Source organism: Lepisosteus oculatus, chromosome 8 (assembly GCF_040954835.1).
Source record: "Lepisosteus oculatus isolate fLepOcu1 chromosome 8, fLepOcu1.hap2, whole genome shotgun sequence".
NCBI classification, from domain to species: domain Eukaryota; kingdom Metazoa; phylum Chordata; class Actinopteri; order Semionotiformes; family Lepisosteidae; genus Lepisosteus; species Lepisosteus oculatus.
The window spans coordinates 12,135,928-12,157,507 of record NC_090703.1 but is presented as its reverse complement, the minus strand read 5'-3'; the positions used below and the strand labels follow the sequence as shown (position 1 = coordinate 12,157,507).

Sequence of the window (21,580 nt, the reverse complement as noted above, 5' to 3'; positions counted from 1 at the left end):
ATAATCAAAAGTGGACTGGAGTGAGGAACTGCTGCAACTCTGTGGGTGGGTTAAGGCATATTGGATGTTTAGCTGCATATGTTTGCAATTTAAACTCTGCCCTTTTATTTAAAAAAACAAGAACTTGTGGGCTGAGAGTCCTCGTTGTTTCTGGAGCAAGCAGGGAAGAACTTTTTTTTTCCCCAAACGATGTCAGACTGTGAGGGACTGACAATGGGTGAGTGCCTAGTGTTTGTCTTTATTCCTCCTGGAGTATGCTGTGCTTTCCTGGACCACCCATCCTAACAGTCAATAAGGAAGCAGATCAGCTCATTTCTTCTACATCTGTTCTAATGGGTTGTCATTGAAATGAAATAGCTTTAAGATCTGTTTTTGAAACTTACTAAATATAAACCTTTTAATAGGTGGCAGAATGTAAACCCTGGAAAGGCCATGAAGTTTAACTTTACATATAAGTAGAAGAGTTGTGTGAGGGAAGCAGAAACATTTAGGATTCTGACACGTACAGTTTGTTAAACCATTGATTTGAAACCCATGTTATACTGCCAAAATGTGCAGTAATGTAATAGTAATCTATTGAAAAGATCTGCATGAAGCCTAGATCCTTATAAGCAGTGCTGAAATGAAATGGCATGTGCCGACACTAGGTGAAGAAAACAACACAATCGACTATAAATAACTTTCAGCTTTTAAGACCAGCCTATTGCTCCTCTCAGCAAGCCAGTTGGTTCATTTTTTTCAGGTTAATGTGAGGGCAATGTTTATATTTATGTCGACACATAATATTTTGTTGTAGGCAACATGCAGGGGAGCAATAAAAAGGCAAATGGAATTTTTGGCTATCTAGTTACAAGCATAGATGTGAAATCCAGTGCTGTTAGGTTAAAAGTGTACATGATCCTAGTAAGATCTAATTTAGAATATTGTGTTCAATCTTGGGCACCGCAGTCCAAAAATGACCCGTTCAGAAAGAGCAACATTCCTGAATTCAAAGGAATATTCTTCCCTGATATGATACAATCTGTTTTGTCTTGAGCAATGAACACCATTAGGGGACCTCAATCAAGTATTCAAAATCCTCAAAAACATGGACAGTGTTAACCTTGGGGTTTTGGTAGCCCTACGGACATCCTTAGAACCAACCGTGGACTCGAACCAGGACACAAGTGGAAGCAAAGAGAAATTACTTTAAAAAGTGGTAACAGGAAATACTTTTTTCAGTAAAAGGTTGCGAAAGTCTGGAACACGTGTTTCCATCACTTTGTTCAAGAACAGCTGGATGGGATCTTCTGATCAATTAGCTACTGAAAGCCAAATGAGCTGGAGGGTCTAAATGACCTCCTCTCTTTGGCAAGCCTGCTTATATTCTCTCTCTCTCTCTCTGATGCCGCATAATGTGAGCTCCTGTAAACAGAGCCTGACATGCTTCTCTGGAAACTCTTAGTTCTGCTCAGTACTCGCCCTTTGCTCTCGCCACAGGCATTTTGCTGACTGCAAATGTGCTAAAGTAAACTTGCTGAAATGTTATGGTGCAGTTTATAATATCATTTTGCAAAAAAGCAAAGGACTTTTTTATGCTACTCCTAGGTAAGGTGCTAGATTTTAATGTAATGATTTTCAAGATGTATGTGGGGAGAAAAACACTGACACAATTATTAAAATGATACTAGCACAGTTGAAGTCATTTTAAGACAATAAAAACAACCTATTATTTAGTATTTTTGTCTATATTGTGAAAAGACCAGATTTTTCAATGATCATTTTTTATTTTCTAAATTTATTTTAGTTCAACACACCTTCGGAGTCCATTTTCAGTATGGAAAATCTGTCACAGTTTATACGCAGTGCAGCATCCTGCATCATTGATTACATGGAGGTTACTGTAGTGTTTGGATGCCGTCCAAGCTGCTTTGGTAATCTTGCAGACTCTGGCATGATCTTGTTCTAATTTTCCATGGTTTACTTCAATGAGCAGGATTATATACTGTATATACATTAATTTTTTACTTATTCATTAATAAGATTAACAGTCTTTATTAATAATCTTCTTTTAGAGTCATAAACAAAACTAAAGAAAGTAATCTATCAATGCCCTTATACATTTATAAGGAAAGAGAGAATTTTGTATTGACACGTTTGCCTTGCAGTTGGTAGATAGACTAGAGTTACAACATGAAGCTGTTAATAAACAATGAAACACATTAGAGAACGAACTGCATCTTTCAGAGAAGAAAATGGGTCATAAGAGTCAAATAACTAAGGACACAATGTGCAGAATGTTTATAGTGGAAATGCCACTTCTTGATTTCAGGAAGTTTAGTTTGTGATTAGATCTTAAGTCATTTTGTCTCAGAAGATTCTCATTCTTAAGTATGAATCAGAATAAAATGTGCACAATAAATGTAAATTTGGAGGTCAGTATAAGAAATGCAGCTCTGCACAAAGCCCTCATTAACGTTTAATGCCTGGCTTCTGTTCATGGAGCCAATATGTGTGTATATAATGTGTACTCCAGAGTGCATGGCTCAGGCTTGGCTGAGCTTCATTCTGCTGCTGTAGTGATCGGGTACATTCAGGTATACCAGGAAATGGTTTATTCTCACTCTTCATCAATCTGCAAGCAAATTTAAAATGTTTAAAATCCTGCAGTACCTTTAAAAGCTGTAAAAACATAATCTTAAACCAACCAGCCCTGCCTGGGCTCACTTACAAACAGCTCAGAAGAGGCAGCCTGCCTTCATCTACCATAATAAAACTGTATTATGTTTCACTTTTTAAAAAATATGCCTTACTTTGATACCATCGTACCACATCAGAATTGGCTGTGTAAAAATAAAAATTATTTCCTGGAATTGAACTGATCAAGTAACCTTGAGTGTCATTCATAACTCTGGGCTCTCGGCAATTAAACTTGGAGCAGGCCCAACAGAAGCAAGAACAGATCATGTTTCTGTAAGACCCCTGTCTACATCGAACTGCACGGCTTTATGAATCATTTAATCTTTCGCAGCGTATGGCAGTAGTACATCATTGGCACATCCTTCCAGCGGCGCAGGGCTGGCAATGTCCGGGGGAAGGTGGTTCTTCTCAACCCACAGAGGGCGCTGTTTTTCAGTGGTGCTGCTGATGCCAGGAAAAAAAACTTAAAGAGCCTCAGGGGAGGTGCTTGTGCAATGGAGAGGGTTTTCATACTCCACGCTGTTTGATTTACTGCTAACATTTGTTGTCCCAAAATGAATTATTAGTGTATATAGTCTGTCTCCCATTCCATTACCCTTCTTTGAGACTGTCCGCATGCACAAGCTGTACTTCAGTGATTCCAGTAGCTACATGGCTGCTGTTTTCTCTAAATGTTACCGAGGTGAGGCATCAGTAGTTATTTTAATGGAAGGTCTTTGATCCAGAGTACTTTTTAGTTTCACATAAGTGAGAATTTTCTTATTCTTTTAAAAAATATTAGTTATTATAGAATGAAGAAATAATAAAATAATATTGAATCCTCAGTTTACTGTGCTGTTTGTTTAATAGCAATTCTATTTTTATTGTGATTTGAATGACCACACTGAAGAAAATGATACTTGCATAATCCATGTAAAGGAAAGGGGTGTTTTTCACAACTTTAAAAACTCCCTGATTAGTGTCATACTTGTCAAAGTTAAGATACCACTTTAGACATGCAGGAGCACAGAAAGCATGTGGCAGATTTTGTCTTGTTCTCGAGATGTGCACCCACACATATGGAGTTTCATGTATTACAGAGCTCAAGCAGATAAAATATATGCTATGTGCTTAGACATGGCCTTATATTTCAAGTGCATTGTTTGAATCCAACTTTATTTTAATTTCAACGGGACTCCTGTTGGGGCAGCCTGGTGGCACATAGGTGAGCAGTGCTGGGGCCCTGTATTCAATTCCAGACCTGGGTTGCTATCTGCTTGGCATTTGTATGTTCTCATCATGTTCATGAGGGTTTCCTCTGGATGCTCTAATTTCCTCCCACAGTTGAAAGACGTGCTGGTGGGTTAAATAGCCACTAATTGTCTAATTGGTGTGTCCGTGTCCGTGTCCGTGTCCAGGATCTCTCCTACCTTGTGCCATTTGCTTGCCCAGGATAGGCTTCAGCTGCTCCATCACCCTGAATTGGCTAAAGTAGCTAGAAAATGAATGGATAGAAACCTTCTTAGAATCAATTAGCTCTATTCCAATATGAAGGCTTCTAATGGTTATCTACGAGGGTGCTTTCGCTCCATTTGTTTTCTCAAGGGACTCAGGGACTGCATGTACCTTGAAATAAAAGCCATTCCAGTATCTTTAGATTAAAATAGTATCCCTTTCTTTAATGATTTAAAAATGCAGCCCTGTTATGTACAGGACCTCATTAGTCTTGCAGTTTTACAGTACCTTTGGCTTTTCAAAGTGCAGAGCAAGAACATTTTTTATATTGCTCACAGCACATAATTATAGATTCATAAACCTCTATTAAATATGTAATTGTTAGTATTTTCTCCATAACTTTCCTTGGATGTGTCCTACTTCAATATCAATGAAAGTATCAGTGATTTGTATCATGTCATTAAACGTTGTTAAAAGATCTGCAATGTTTTAATATATTAAACAATTATTATATATTGTTGCAACAGGGGCTCACTTCTGCTTTCTTTGCATATGTAAATATAGACAAAACTGAATTTTCTATTTATTCCATTAATGCTCATTTTTTTAATTTATCTTTCACAGCTGTGGTCTGGCAAATGTTACTCTAAAGTGAAAAATGTCCTTTGACCAGACAAATAAAACATCGTCTCAACCTAACCACTGCAATCATGTTTAAGTAACTCGACTGACTCACAATGAATAGCACTTATGAGGGGAAAAAAAATATCAGGGGCCCCAATGCACCTTGGCAGGTTGCCAGATGAGGGCTAAATGAAACATTTTACCTCAGCTTCTGTGTAATCCTTTAATCTGAAGGGCATCTGGGTCTGAAATGTTGGGATTGTTTTAAAAATCCTTGGGTCAGGGGTCCTGAAGATCTTTTGAGTTCAAGATCCCTACAGTCATAAACAATTTTTGAAATTATTTATGATTTTAAATCAATTTAGGCCTTAAAGGGAACTTCAAAGATCACTCGCATATATGTTGTGCACATTGGGACCAGATGTTATTAAGACTGTGAATTGGGCTAATTTTTATAAAATATGAGGCTACCAGAAATGCAAAATTTGTGGACGCTATTATGTTCTTGATTCATATAGATCTCATCAGCATTTAGCCGGTATATCTTTGGTTGCTGTTGACTATGCAAGGAAAAAGGAATGGGCTATACATAGGATTTAGTACTGGTTTCTAAATATTATATACTGTATGAGATTATTCTACATTTCCCACTTATCTGGCGTTTCTTTGCGTTGTCGACACTGCAGCGGCCTTTTCTTTCTGTCCCATTTTCCAATCTTCGTTTTCAAATTATTTGTTGATAGGTATAATATAGTGAAATGTCTGCCCCCTCTCTTCAGGGGGCACTATGATATTACCTTCAGCAAAATTTGCATTCTTCTCTCAATTGCTTATCATTTGAAGAAGCAAAAAATTTGGAAGCACTCATGTGCAAATCCAATTTATTTTTATGGCCTTTTATGCCTGATTTGAGATAGTTCGGTCTCCATGATTGCATCATAAATACTAAATAGTGCATCACTAAGTTTGTGCTTGGCTATGATAGCTGACAGGAATAGCGGAAATTTAAATATTCCAGATTTCCGAATAGTTAATGCATAAGAGCCCCAGTAATAAAATATGATTGGAAACAAAAACCCCTTTTCTGGTGGAGATAGAGTAGAATGGCCCATTTATGGTGTTTTATTTATGAGTGTGAGTGTCCTTTATATAAAAACAAATCCTACTTTTGCTTTTAAAATTGCTGGATAAATGGGTATCCAGTAAATAATGATAGCTTTTTAAATCCACTAGGTGTCAGGGTAGCTCTCTGTATTATAGTGCAATTTTTCTTAACACTATGGGACTACTGATTGTTGATTGCTGTCGTTTAGTTATTTGCACACCATATAGGATATCTCTTTTTTGCTTTTCTTATCAGCTAACTAAAATAAATGTAAAACAAAACATTTGTAGCAATATAAAAAGAAAATCACAGCCCAGATCCAGCCCAACAGCAGTATTTTGGTCAGTTTCGAGAACACGTTTCGATAATCGAGGTCCTTATGCATGAACATTGTTTATATATCATCAGATTTTGTGTGTTAATATCTCAATGTCATAACAATGAATCATGGGAATTACACGATATAGTGCACATAAAGCACAGTCTTGAGAAAAGTTACCAGGAATTTATCTTATTGAATTGGTCTTTTTGGCAAAATAAACTTCAAGCAATGAAAGTGTGTGTAATTGTGAGCTGTAGAATAAGGAACAGGGCATGGTGTGTTACTAATGGCCATTTTTGTGAAATATACTACGCTCATTAACAGAGGAAGGGTCTCCATGTCTGCATTCTTCTCAGGACTTGATATTCATTCTGCTAAAGTGTTTCCTTCAGGACAATATTCCCTGTTAACTCCATTCTCTAGGCATGTGGAAACTCTGATGCCCAGTGTTAGGGTGATACATTAGGGTAACTGTAAAAGGAAATGTCTGCTGTTTCTACTGTATCTCTTATTAAAACCCTTTAGGACCACTATTAAGATGCAACACGCATCACTGCATTGTGGGTTAATTACCATGCCACACGGACATACTCTTGACTCTTTCGCATGATGCACTCAATCAGAACTAAGCAAGCGAATGTTTAGCGTCTTGCTAGTGTTTCACCAGGCACTGCTTATTACTTGGGTGCACTGGAGCGATTCTGCCTTATCTCAGAGCATTATCATTGTGCAGTCTGTGACCTTTGCTTCCTATAGCCTGAGCCTTGACACTTTTGATTGAAGACATACGGCAAAGTTTTAATGTTCCACTTTTTTAATGTTGGTGTGTCGAAGACTTTTAAAAGCTATCCCTACTACCTGAAATCTCAGCTAAAACTGTTAAACTGAGTTTTGGTTGGTGATCACTCTAGCATGTTTGAACAGTCCTGTGGTTCTGTAGCCCAAGGAGTGTGTTGCTTTTGTTTTTGTAATAGCTCTGGGCCTCAGGAAGATTTAAGTGTGCCCTTGCCCCCCTCCCATTAAAAAAATCACACTTTTAGATACATTTTATAAATAGAAAATTGAATTCACATTTCAACATCTTACGCTAGCGTGTAAGAGGGCTCTGTGCTGGCCTTCTTGCACCTCATCAAGTACATTCCAAGGGTCAGAAAAGAGCTGCAGTATTTCATTCATTCCGATCAATACCTGGCAGCTACAGTGTATATTCTTAAAGAAAAGCCAAAGGTAAAATGGCAAGATCGAAATTAATTTTCTACAAGGCTGATGCTGTTTTCCATGAAGTACAAACTTTTAATATGTAGATGTGAATAGGTGTGTCATTTTAAAAAAATACATGAATCTCACAACCACAATTTTCACAACCACCGGACCTTTGTGCAGAAATGCTTTCTCTGCTTCATTTCGTTAACAGACTTTGTCTATACACACTCCATGATGGGTGTTGCACTTTCAAAACGATATTCAACGTAAGATAAGTCGTATATCAGTTTTATTGTTCTGGTTTTATAAGGTGTCATCGTCTGAACTATATTGTTCCCCTTAGCATAATGGATGCCAACCAATAGAAGATTTTGACATTAATTTTAGGAAGTAAACTTGTAAGTTTCTAAATCAATTGATGGTCATGCAGCTGAGTCCTGGGCAGCTGGGTCAGCTTGTTCGGTATTTCTAATTAAAGAAAGAAAAGGTTATGAAGAGTCGTGGACGAGACAAAGTGATTTGATTACTTTATATCTTGTATGTGTAGTATTTGAACAGTAACATTTACATTTATGACCACAAACTCTAGACTTACTATTTAATAGTAAAGATATCTTAAAATTTCAGTACTTGACATAGACCATTTCCAACGACATTTTACAAATTCTGGTGCCCTTTAGTGGGGTACTGTAAGTTGTTGAGTGAGACATTCAGTCTCAATCACGCTGTGAGAGAGAATGGTGAGTTGGATGGCTCACTCTTCCCTTGTGATTAGACAGTTTATAGGATTAGGTCTAGGCTTTCTCCCGTCTGCTAACAAGCATGATGCTGTGTAGTCAAAACTGTTAACTAAGGGGAGAACCCAATACTTCTGTCTATGCTCCTTCTCTGACTCAGAATTTAGAGTCACAATTGGCAATGCAGAATGTCTTCCATGAATATCTGATGTCCCAGCAAGGATCACCCAGAGTTTGGGTAATTGGGCATTACAAAATGCCATGGCACGCTGTGCACACAGATTTTTAAGTGAGCTGCTGTGTACGGAGGCATAGACCCCGTGGGTGCCGCTCCTCCTAATGGAGATAAATTGTTCCATTGATGAAAAATGACAACTCCACATCCACAATAAAGAGCACTCTTATTTACTTCTGAGTTTGACGGGGGTAGTTGGTTTCTTATCCCATATTGTAATCATTCCACATTTGTGTTTTGCCTTCTGACATATGTACTTCTGTCCATCCTCATGATGTGAAGTGCAATGATGAAAGCTCTTTATCTCACTCTGGCAGAAGCTTATGTGTACTACTGGAGGTTGTGGTCCAGAGAAATGCAAAATCTTTTCTTCTCAGTAGAGATGGTCCTGGGTTCAGTGCTGAATTCATTAGGGGATGAAAGCTCTCTCAGAAACTGGCCAACTGTAGCTTGGTTGCTTGGAAGCAAGGCTTGTGGTGTAATTTCAAACAGCTAGCAATTGAACACACTGTACCGTACATGTGTAAATATGTAAATTGGCCCACTGTATGTTGTGGTGTTTGATTGCTCCATTGAATATACACATTTGGGATAGAGATAGTGTTTAGTGCAGTTCATTTCTACAAGCCCAGGTGGACCTCATCAAGTGCTTTATTGTGTTAGTGAAATGGCTAAACATACTGTAGGGAAAAAAAGGAGGATACATATTGCAGTTCTAGGGGAAACCTTATCTCTCTCTCTGGGTGCAAAGACACTGAGACCCCTATAGTTTGGAACAATCACTATCCAGTCATAAGGCTCTGTTTCTCCTGGTATGTGCATGTGTACATGCACTGTGTGAATGTGAACATGCGAGTTGTATATATGAGTGTCTGTGGGCTGTGAGGTGTTGTGATTATTCCAGGAATTGCAGACACTTTTGACATTTGTTCATGTGACATTCACAGCACTTTACAAAAAACATTATAAGAAGTACAGAATTGTCAAGAATCCTGTCTCATCATCAGGTTTAACATTAAATTAGAGGCAGAACACTCTACAGTATTTGCCTGTGATGTTCCTAACCTTACTTTTATTATTCCTAGTATTTTATTATGATTGTTTTTTCACTGGCCATCTGTTAAGTAAATGTAATGCTGCCATTTTGATTCTGTGTTCCTAAAGGGAGATTGTAAAAAAAAAACACCAGCTGCACTCGTTAAAGCTTTAATAAGATTGGTGGTGAATTACTTGTACCATGTAAGTGTGCAAGTGTATTTTAAGCAGTCTGTGTTCAAACTGTGGAGTATAAATCATGCTTTGCTTTCAGACTCTAAACTTAATTAACTTTATTGCTCTTGAGTAATATTTTCCTTTTGGCATCACATTTGAGTTTAAATGTCTTTACACTAATCTAGTCACAGTCATCACTTGACCTGAAACCTAACTCTGTGATTTTCCTCAACCCAGAATTACTGAATGAACATGTACAATTAGAAGGAAATGTATAAGTGTCCTGCATCATTACTTTCATTTAGCATTTTTAAAGTAATAACGTTATAATCGACTAGTACTAATGAGAAGAGTAAGCACTCTTCATTTTAGACCTGTAGTGATAATTGAGCTTCAATTGAATTATATTTGAAATTAGATCTTGCTGGAAATGTCCATGTAGTTGTAAGTACTGAACCTTTAACACTGTCCTCCCTCTTCCACAGCATCTGCAATTAGTGTTGAATGTCCACCAATACTATAGGGAGCACAGAGTTGTATTATATGGCTCCTATACAGCTACCAATGTTATATGAAATATGGTACCTCTTGTCAGGATTCCAAAAAAATTAATATGGATTCATTATTTTGATTGTGGAAGACAATTTTAGAAGCTTTATACAATAAATGTAAGCAGATGCCTGTCATTTCAAAAGTGAAACACAGATGCTCTCCCTGGAAAGACTATTGTACAAAACAGAACATCATAGGAGCCTTTTAAGAGACTAGGGTTGTATACGGCAAATATGCCACTGTCAAGCTTTTTGAGGGGCTTAATTAGTCATACATTAAAATTACATCAAACAATCATCATGAACTCAAAAGCCTTTGATCTTTGATAAAATAAGGAACATAATGGTGGACTTTTTTGTCTGTTCAAACACAGTAATGAGAATTAGAAAAACGTCCAGTCGTACATTTGTACAGCAGTGGGCTAAAACAGACTTTGGTTAATGTGGTAAGATCTCTATTCTCAGGACTTGCTATCTGAGCTGTGGAATGTGATTAAGTCTGATTGATAGACACCTGCACTTTGAAGCATGGCAGAAAGCAGTTACTTTTTCCTACAGAAAGACTCTCTTCCAGGTTTGCTGTGAGGTATCATAAAGAAGTGTGCAGTGTTAAGATAGGTGCAAGTATGTTGTTGGATTTATATAAAAATGAACACTCAGCTCTTTGTTTTCCATGATGTAAAAATCATGCATTAAATTCAGAATATGAGAGTTTGTGAATAGTGGAATATTGAGATATTTTAATTTGTCGGGAGTCTTTTAAGTCTTTTAAGTCTTTCTGGGATTTGAAAGAGCAATTTAATATGCTTCTGGAAGCTGGGTGAGCACACGTGTGACAAGTGGTTCTAGTACATAGACTTGCACTGCTGAGCTAGGTACCTCTTGGATTTGTGAAAGAGAGCATTCACTGACTCTCACCATCAAAGAACTGAATTAGTAAAGTATATTGGTGTTACACCCTAGAACGGTCTGTGTTGAAATTCTTCTCAAGTAGCTTAATCCAGTAAAGTCTTATTAAACACTAATTACATATTATTGATGATGGTATGAACATTCCCTGCTGTATATGCCTAAATAAAGTAATATTCTCAAGAGCTAATTTTCTGTCTTATTAGCTGATTTCATTAAGGTTTTTATTGTGCAGGTTACTTCTGGGTATCACGTCAGTCCCTCTCTTTCGTTGTAAATATGTCTTTATTGCTTCACATCCATAATTTGTTTTTGTATGGGCACAGAAAAATAAGTGATCTGTAAATATATCATACACTTGGAATTACTGTGTTTAACAAGTAGTGTAACCTTCACTACATGATCTTCATGTTACATGATCATGTAGTGAAGGTTACACTACTTATCTTGCTAAATGTTACATGTTCTATATGATCTATACATGATCTATATAAAGATAAACCTGCAATAAAACGTACAGCTCAGAAGGGGATTCTTACATAAATGCCAGCTGAATGTTTAACTGGGTGTAATACTTCAGAAGGCTCTTCCTATATGCATGTGCAAGCCATTTTTACATAATGCCATCTCAATATAAGTTTTTGTCGGTAATCTCATAGGCTGTTAAAGTAGGATGCTTTTATACTATGAGGCCGTAAAGTTAAAAAAAAAAAACTGTTTCATCAAATTTGAAACTGACTGCCTAATCAAAGCTTCAGATGGCTTACGGTCCCTAATCTTGTTCTTAATGACATCATCCAGATTGTGTGCTTGGGAGCAGGAGGGTATTAGAATAGGAGCGTTCATCTGCTGGCCGCTAGCTGTGTGCAACACTTTCATCTTGAGGAGAGACCGAAGGGCTTAGAGCACTCATGCAGACCTCCGTAGCTGTGGAGAATGGTGTGGCAGCCACATCAGCCAGCCCCCTTGGGATGACCATGAAGCCCATTCCTGAGGAGGCCGTTCCCTGCGATCACCTGGCCTGCCCTGAGGCCTTCTCCATTGTTGGTCAGTGTTGCTCATACATAACCCCAAGGCACGTCTCTCCGGCCTGCTGCAGAGGAGAGGGGTATGATTGATGGCTTTTGCAGACAAGATGTGATGTTCTTTATCAGTTAGCGGGTGTGTGGCCTGAGAGGGGAATGTTTGTGCACTGAAATTCTTCTCACGTTGTGCTATTCTGTGATGTGTTGTTGTGAGTATGTTGTAATGCTTAATATAAATTATTCTAAGGCTCCCTTTCTTACGTGACAAGTTATTTCTAATTGTTTACAACCCCAAAAGAATGCCACATAAGCAGTCAACTAAATTGCGTGAACAGTTACTGGTGTATTGAATTGCCCAATGTAATATATGGTTCAATCTGTTTGATATTACGTTCAAACTGTTCTGAGATATGAAATACCTTTTTTACTCAGAAAACTGTATGCAGGGCATGGCATTCAGCAGTGAACCAGAATAATAATATAAACTTAGACAGTACTGTTCTCACATGGACTGTTAGTGGCTAAACTGACTGATGAAGGTTACAAGGTGTTTTAGTCTGCAGTTAAAGGCAAGCACATTCCTCACCTGATCTACACTGAAGTAAGAAAGCCAAGATCACAACAAGGACACTTAGTGGATGCTTTCTTACACACTAAAGCACTTTAACACTTTAAGTAATGCATTAAGCTGCTTAATCTTGGAATGCCAGCTAAGGGTAGTTATTAGCAAAAATTTAAAATGTGTATTATGTTATCATCTTAAGCCTTTCTAGTATGTAGGTTTTGGTGGGGGGTTACTGCTTTGAAATGAACATCAGCTCTTGCTAGAAGTTTGAAAGTCTACTTTTAAGTAATGAAAGAGAGACTTGCAATTGCTATGTTTCACATTACTGTACTATTTGTGTAGCATATGTTGTCTTTAAAATATGGGGTGCTTATGATGTCCTTCTAGTTTCTCTCCGTGTCATTTGACTCGTGCCTTATTCATAAGGCACTACTGCAGATCTGCTGCACCTGCGAGCACTGATTCTGAAATGGCAGAAAGGAACTGTTGCACAGCATTGTTTTTTTAGTTCTATATTATAATATTTTAGGGAAATCTAGTAATTTTTTTAAAATAAATGTGTTAAATAGGGCTAGGAGTACATACGTAGTCTGTTCTTTTTTGTATTAAATTTATGTCCTCTTTGACCTTGCTGAACTTGCATTCTTGAGAATATCCTGCAGAGATTTCTGGAGGAGAGAGTCTAATATAAGACCACCTCGTTCTGTTCTTTCTTCTGTACACAACCTGGCCTTCTGCGCTATGGACATTTGACCCCTTGATGCCTGTGATTTACACCTAACGTTAGGGTTGATTTGCAGAGAAACACAGTAGGTGTCTTTCCTAGGTTACTGTAGAGCTGTCCCTGCCTTTGTGGAAAGAACCCCTGGCTGTACAGCACATGGTCCCTTCACTCTGTCTTCAGGAGAATGATGATGAAAACACACACAAGCTTTCATTGTCCACTGTTTACCAAACAGTTTTTCCTTTGGCCTAAATATAATAGTTCCAGGAAAAACATCTTCGGAAGACCAGAAGTGGTATCTATTTTAAACAAGTACAGCATGATCCAACCAAAACAGTAAATAGAATTAGAAAAATTATAACAGCAGTTTCTTAGTAAGGGCATATCCTGAGATTAATATGCTCTTGTGACTGTTTTGCCTTTTTAATATTGACATAGTATTCTGTCTACAGAAAAAAAACTAAGGAATCCTGTGAGATGTGAAAAATGAGAATGAACTTATAGAGTTTAGGTTGGAGGACAGTTTTACATATGTCTGCCTATGTGGTGATGTAATGGCTGAACATATCCTGGTTAATACTGGATATATACTTGTTAATACCCTTCTGTAGCCAGAGGATTAAGTGCTATTTTAATTCCAAGGACAGATAACACTTTATAGGTGGCAAATCACAGAGGTGTGGGTGAATGCTGTTGAAGGATTCACTCTGAGCCAGAGAGAACAACAAGCTCAAGGGGAACCCATTGGCTGCCTTTAGACTTACAGGAGAAATTCACACTTTCCCTGCAAAATAGCTTATGCAGTGTTGGTTTACATCAGGCATTTTATTTTGCGGCAAGTACAAGGATTTAAAATGGCTAAACTGCCATACCCCACAACCCTTAAATCATCAATTTGTTATGAGTTGAAACACATTAATTTTGATCAATCTAGTAAATTATTTGGTTCTTAAACAATTCAGGAATGACCATTTGTGGTCCCTGGGAGCTACAGATACATTGGTATTTTCATTTTAAATGATCTCTAAACTGCCTAATTGAACAAAATTAGCTGCTTAAGTGGTTAAAATGAATTTGTTCCAGGCATTTAGAAATGGGTGAATTAACCTGTAAAACCTGCTGGTTTGTGGCTCTTCAAGACCTGGAGAGGGCATGGCTAGTCCTCATCTATGGTATATCATTGCATATTGGCCTAAGAACTGTGTCTGACAAACCCAAGTTCTCTATTCTGTCGTGCCTCCTTGCTCTGTATTTTAGAAAATAATCTTTGAAATTAAGCTGTTCAATATAGCTTAATTCAATAGAAACAGAAAATTCAATACATATAAGGATTGAGAACAGCAAATTTTGAAATGTTTCTGCTCTTGTAAAATTTACTGTGGGTCTAAAAACAAATTTAGGTTTATGAAAATATTTGTCTGACACCTGGATATAACAGAAATGTAAGATAAGTAAGAAACACAGAAAAACAAACATTTAAAAGATCAATTTGCTGATGTTGTGCTTGTTGTGCCAATCACTGTTGCCCTTGTTATGTTATTTTTGCCTTCTAAAATCCATAGTGATAAATATTCTATGGGCTCTGAGTTTTTATGGATGATGCTGGTTGCTATGTTACACACACAACAAATATTATTTGCTGAAGGCAAGATGAACCATGTTGCAAAACCAGAGAACACCGCTCAGGATTTCATTTGTAAATTTTAAATATAGGGAATGAATGTTTCGTGCTAAAAATGCAGCACATTTGTCATAACTTTTTCAAGCCCTTGTTCAAGTTGCAAATGCATTCCTTTCTATGGACAAAAAATGGTGTCTTGAGATTTGATTATGAAAGGTTGATGGAATGTACCAAGGACTGGGTAAAGCGATAGATAGCATAGCTTTGAGAAAAAAAATAAAATAATGCAAGAGTAAAAGTCCATGGTGTTGCAATAGGTGATTTAAAATGGTGATAATTGGGCTTGTCATTGCAAAGTCTCATTCTCATCTCTTCCCTTGAAAAAGGATTCTAAAGTCTTCCTCATGGCCAAGTTCAATCTAAGTCAATGATATGTAGTTATACTGAATCCTATACAATGAAATTCCTGCAGAGATTCTTGGTTTTCTGGTCCTGTTTCATCTGGAGGCCATTCCAAATCTTGAGCCATTGTGAAGTGAATTAGATCCCATTTTGGCAGTTGTTAATTCCAAAAATATTCTTCCTTGGATTGACTAGGGGTTGCAAAAGAGCTGTTGGTGGGTGAAAAGGTTATGTCAACATTGTTTCCAAATAGATTAGCATTGCACTTTGGTTTTGTGTTAGATTTCACTTAGCGCTGAAAAAGAAAGTGCTCTGGATTGGGTACTAAATCTCCATGACTCAGCTGTTTTTGAGCGTAAAAGTAAGTTAAAACAGGGAGTGCTCCTTTCCCTCCCACCCCTGTCCAAAAAAGCAATGGCCCCAGTAACTGATTGGATATTACTTGCTGTAATGGTGTACACATCGTGTTAGAGATGATATTGTTTAGATCTTCATGATGCTGATCATTCTAGAGATGCAACTTATTCAATAAAATCAAAGATCATGCTATGACGTCAGGTAAGATGCTGTCTCTTATGGCTGCTGATTTCCTTTTTTCTTCTTCTTTAGATCTGATTACTATCAACCAGGAGGGTGATGACCTACTGTCAACAACATTATTGCTTTCACAATCCTATTACTGCAGCTGAGATGAGACACAAATAGATTATACAGGAACGTTGCTGTATGAAACACTGGAAAAACAGCTAGGGGCTGGGCTGCCTTCTTTTTGAACCCTTTTTTCTTAGACTTTCTTAGCGGGAGTTCTTTACCTCCTAGTGCTTTAATGGGTCAATATAGGATGGTGGTTTTCTAGAATACTAATAAGAAGCAAAGCCTTTGAAACATGAACACAGGATTAAAAACATGTTTTAAGATAAATCATACATTTAGAACAAAAGAAGATAAAAATAAATCTAGTTACACGCATAATTTGTTTTTGGATTTATGGATTTTCTGGTTATACACTATAAAGGATTAATTCTTAGTAGGCAGTAGGCCTTCAATGTTATATATGGACTTGAACTAAGACTTGGATAGAAAACAGTGTACAGATAAGGGGTGATTGCATAAAATAGGGTGATGTAACTGGTGGGGTACCACTGGAATCTGTATAAGGAACACATCTTTCTAATTTATAGCAATGGTCTAGATTCTGATAAAGTTAGTAAATTAGTCACTCTTGCTGTTGATGGTAAAATAGGGTTATTAAGCACTGTAGAAGTTGTAGAGGAAATTCAAAAGATTTAGACAACCTTCAAGACTGGGCAAGCATCTGGCTTATGACATTTAATGTAGACGTAGAGAATATTTCATGCGGGTAGTAAAAACAACTGTAAGTCTAAAATGAAAAAAGCTGAACAAGCTATTTATTAAACAGATAGGTGTTTTATGTTTCAGTATTTATTTTTTTTAAATGTTGTGTGGTAAAGAAATAAAAAAGGCAAAAAAATGGTGGGTTAAAATGTCTGAAACACTAGTAAGACCTTTTTTGTAATATTGTGTGCAGGTGTGGTTCCAGTTTCCACTAAAGGTATATCTGCTCTGGAAGCAGTCCTGAAAAGAGCAAACATATATTCTTGTACTTAATAGAAAGTCCTACTCTGACTAGCTAAAATAACTAAATCTATTTTTTTTTTTTTTTTTTAGAATTTCGAATATCCAGTTATTTTCTTTTATACCCACTTGTGTGGTTTTTCTTGTCTTGGCTCGCGACTGTGATCCCCATGACTGTGCATAAAGTAAAATAACCTTCTCTGTGTTGGCAGACTTTTCTGTAGTGCCCGCTTTCAAGCCACTCATCTATTAATCAAGGCGTTGGGAGCTTGACCCTGTGCACCAGGCCCTGTGCTGATTGGAGGAAAGGTGCTCTCCTTAATGACGAGGCCATGGTGGTCACTGTGTTCCTGAGAGCCTAGAGTGCCCTGGCCAGCTGATCACTCTCCCTCCCTTCCCTCAGTGGCCTTCAGCCAGTTGCACACTGTCGCTTTGGGAATCCCAGTCACTGGCTAGATAATGCTTGGATATCATAGAGCTCACCTGGACAAGGCCTTTACCAGTTGAACCACTTTCGGTTACTCCTTTGAAGTACTGTTCTTAACAGGATTTAATATTAGAAGAATTGTAAAAATAAGAATTAATCATCCCTTTTTCAATTAGTTTTCTGAAAAATTATGGGTTTATGTCCATTTGTGGATTACTATAGCAATATATAGTGTGTGTGTATATATATTTCTATAGGGACAGATAGCCTATAGTATTAGTATTAGTATTAGGATATGTACTGTGGCATATGCTGCTCTGCTTGGCAAGTTCAAAAGTCAAAATAGTTCAGTGGTTTTTTCTCCTGTGTGCTGAGCTATGTTTGTCTAGTGCTGTGCTGGAAGGCAGCCAGCCGCAGCTCTGAACAATGGGAGGGTGAGTAGGCATCTCTGTTCACACCACCAGCCATCAGCCAGAGAATCGAATGGCTCACACACTGCCAGAGGAACACCTGTGAACTTCGAACACTCTCAAGGTAAAGGCTGAGTGATGTTCCGGCACAGCAGCTGTAAGGTTTCATGAGTTATCCTGTGAAATTCCTCAAAGTAATCAGACTTTTTCTAAATTTGCAACTTGCTGTTGCTGCTCCTTGGAATTCCCAGGGTTGTCAAGGAATATTGATGCATAGCTGCCACGTTCAGTGTGGTTTAAACACGACTATCAAATTAGGGAGTGGTATTTGATAAAGGTAATTAACAGAGCCTTGGCAGCATATGACATTTAATCTTTTTCCTAATTTGAATTAATGCTGAACATCTTTTCTTTTAAATTGGCTGAAAGACACACAGGACGTGAACAGTTTAGTCCTTACTAATGTATTTGGCAGTTTTGCACCCAGTTTATACAGATGGGTATTTCACAGGAACGATTTTAGTGACATGTCCTGCTCTAGGTTACAATAACATGATCCCACCTGAGATTTGAACCCACAACCTTACAGTTATAGGTGCAGAACCCTAACCACTGTTCCACACCACTGTCAATTACAGCTGCCTCTGCACCTAGGCCCTTAAGAAGCCTGGATAATCTTTAGTGTAGAAAAGGTTACAGTGCTTCTCAGCATTAACGTCTTGACCTTCAGGATTGTTTTTCACCACCATCCTCTTACCTACTGTAGGTTATTAGGTTCTGTTTGGAAAATAATCCCGCCTCTAGCTCTATATTTCATATCTACATTCTGCTAAAGGATTCTGATAAAGTTTAAATTCTGTATAAATTCGAATCACTTGTTATTTTTAAATTAATCCCATTTTTTACAGGTGTCACCCTGTATAATAATGGAGGATGAAATTGAAGGTGGAAGCATGTAGCAAGTGGACAAAATCTAAAATATTACAGATAGCGTTTGCATTACTATTTAGATAAAATCCATAGATTAAAATGTTTAATGGGTTCTATACTGTAACCATTACTTGGTGTGCCCCAGTAAATAGCGAATAGCGAAGAGAAGCAATTAATCCTTGCGTGGCACAGTGTGGGTTCTGTGAACATGCCTGTCCTGTGTGTGCAGTCTGCCTCATTAATACATTATGGGGTTTATACCACATGTGTTGCTTCTGACTGCCACTCAATGTACAAAGAGCTTCCATACTGAGCCAGAAGCCCTAAGCCTTTTCACGCAACAAACTGAATTAGAGAATTAATTAGAGAGAGTCTTGTGGAAGTGAGCCTGCACTGAGCTATCCAAAGTGCAACACACCCTGCTGTACGGACAGCAGGACATGTCAGAAATGAGCAGAATTACATCTCTATCTCAGGATGTGCGTTGTGTCTTTTTGTTGTCTGGAAAGGAAGAACAGTGTTTGAAGAGTAAATATAGGCCATGTAGTTATCATTATGCATATTTCCACCCGTGCTGAGGCTATGAATAATTTAAAGTGGTTTTCCCCGGTGGCTTCTTCTGTAGACTCACCACCCGAATGGAGAGCCTGATTTTTTTCTTTCCTTTGGTGTTTACATTGAAAAAGACGTCTGTTTAAAGACAGATAAGGCTACAGGATATGATTGTTTTTGGACAGACTCATATTGTTTTTTTTATTTTATTTTGTATGGGGGGGGAATAAGATGTTGCTTTTTTATCGCTTAAAAAAGTCCAAAATATTCTAAGCCCCTCTTCTCCGCCAAGTCTCTGGGACTGCCTAATGACTCGCAGGGATTTCTGGCTAGAACACAGTACGGGAGACTATTCTGCAATAAGAGTCCCTGTTATTTTCATTCCCTTTTCTCGGTTTTTCTGAGCACCCATTTTTTCTACATTGTGTTTTCTGTTTTGCGCTTTAATTAGAATAAAGCGGTTAAAATTATTCAAAAACAGGAAAACGTCTTCCTGTTACTTGGTCGTCTTATCTCCTGATTCGGCTTGTCACCTCCTCAACGCCTTGTTTCCTTTACCTCTGTCCGACGTTTGCGTTTTATTTCATTCTTTATAACAACCCATTCCTCCGTCCTTTTTTTCTGCCACATTTCTCTCTCCACCTTCTGCCTTTCCCATTCTCTCGACAGTGGGGAAAACAGTAGTTTTTAAAGTTTCCTTTTAATAGAGCAGTTTTAAGATGCTGTTCACAAAACAAAGTGAACTGAACCCTAGCTTTGGCATTCAGAGATAACGTGGTGTTCTAAAGCTGGGAATAGTCGGGTGTATTTACGTGTAGGTAGATGTCATCCTGTCAGGACTGGTTGAGGAGCTGTTCTTGCTACAGGTTTGGCTGCTTAATCATCTTCATTCTCTGTGTGGATGCATCAGGAAACTTCTTGTATACTTTAAATTAACTGAAGAAAATAAAGTTTGAGTTAAGACACTATTTACAAATGGAAAAAAAAAGGTTCCCTATGTATAATTTCACATAACACAAGAAGCATCTCCAAAAAAGGTGAACGCCTATACTGATCCCTGTGCTGTCTTGTCATTAATATTCTGTCTTGACAATCTCCCCTCTGTAGGTCGCATGTATTTAAAATAAATCTACAGTATAATTCAAGAGAAGTGGAGATTTGCTTTAAATTCCATCTTCCTCCCATTTCCAGTCTTGGCTACATTTTTTTTCCATGCACTATTTTTATTTGTGCTTCCCCCCCCGTTTTTCATTAGGTAGTGACTTGCTGGTGTGTATTTTGTGCTCATTGGTTCTTGGCAGAGGGGTTGTATTTTGAAAGGAATTCAGTACTGAGTTATTACTGGTCCAAATTTACTGTCAGGCCGGAACTGGAGAAGGCTGTTTGGCAGCTCTTCAGAGTGTCTGAGGCATTATATATACACACACCAACACAGGCACTCTGACACACACTCAAATCTCTGAGCCAGCCCTCCTTATAGCCAAGCCTTCCAAAGCTTGTTTCCTTGTACAGATCAGTACACGGTTTAACGCTGCACGGCTGCGGACAGCGAAACGGGGAAGGATCAAAGGGAGGGTGGGGGGGAGAGAAGAAAACCTGAAAAAGAAAGAGACGCTCTTTTTAACTTTCCCCCCACTCCTCTGTCTCCACCACCAACCACACTCCATTCAGAAAGAAGGTTGTGTTCACATGACATAATCGGAGTGAATGGGTTGCCATGGTAACTGACACTGGCAGGTCGACCCAAGAAAGCTGGATGTTGAATGGAGGAAGAGCTGCGGTGGCAGGCAAACTAAAGTAACGGAGTGTCACGGGAGAGAGGGAGACTGGAGGTCTAGAATGGAGGACGGGTTTTCCAGCTATAGCAGTCTGTATGACACTTCGTCGCTGCTCCAGTTCTGCAATGGTAACTACACACTTTTGCCTTACCGAATTATTTTCCTCCCTTTTCTCTGGCTGACAGGAGTCTGTTCCTGCTTAAAAAAACTGGACACCAGAGTTCAGTTCAGCAGGGCTGTTTTTGCCAAAGCGCAAGACATAGCCCCGCTCACAGATTTTGCTGTACTTCTTAATTTTTTAGTTTTGAGAGAATGAAACTTTTTTTCTCTGTGGTTAAAAGCTTTATTTTGGAACCAATTCTGTGAGCTTTAACGACAAAAGGAAAACTTGAAAAACAGTCCTGTTTGGCTTGCGCATTTTGAAAAACTGTGCAGCAAGTTGTATTTTTGGCATGAATAGTGTATGACGAAATACATTTTAATTTCATCCCTATGGGAGAAGAATGATTTAAACACAGTAATGGAGTCTTGTTAAACTG

The 21,580-nt window shown here is 38.1% G+C and overlaps 1 protein-coding gene across 10 annotated transcripts in view; it reads left to right on the top strand.

Annotated features, from left to right (window-relative positions):
* The window catches only part of eml1 (EMAP like 1), a 76,009-nt gene continuing 54,429 nt past the window's right edge, over positions 1–21,580 (top strand). For 6 of the 10 annotated variants that reach the window (XR_011190223.1, XM_015339254.2, XM_015339252.2 and 3 more), the window contains exon 1: positions 11,857–12,058. Coding sequence is in view for 9 of the 10 variants with exons in the window: in XM_015339254.2 (XP_015194740.1) it covers positions 11,923–12,058 (136 nt within the window). In the remaining variant the exon portion in view is untranslated. Of the gene's footprint in view, positions 218–11,856; positions 12,059–20,700; positions 21,170–21,580 lie in introns of those variants that run through there. The other 4 variants (XM_006643057.3, XM_015339257.2, XM_015339255.2 and 1 more) reach the window with 3 other exon arrangements.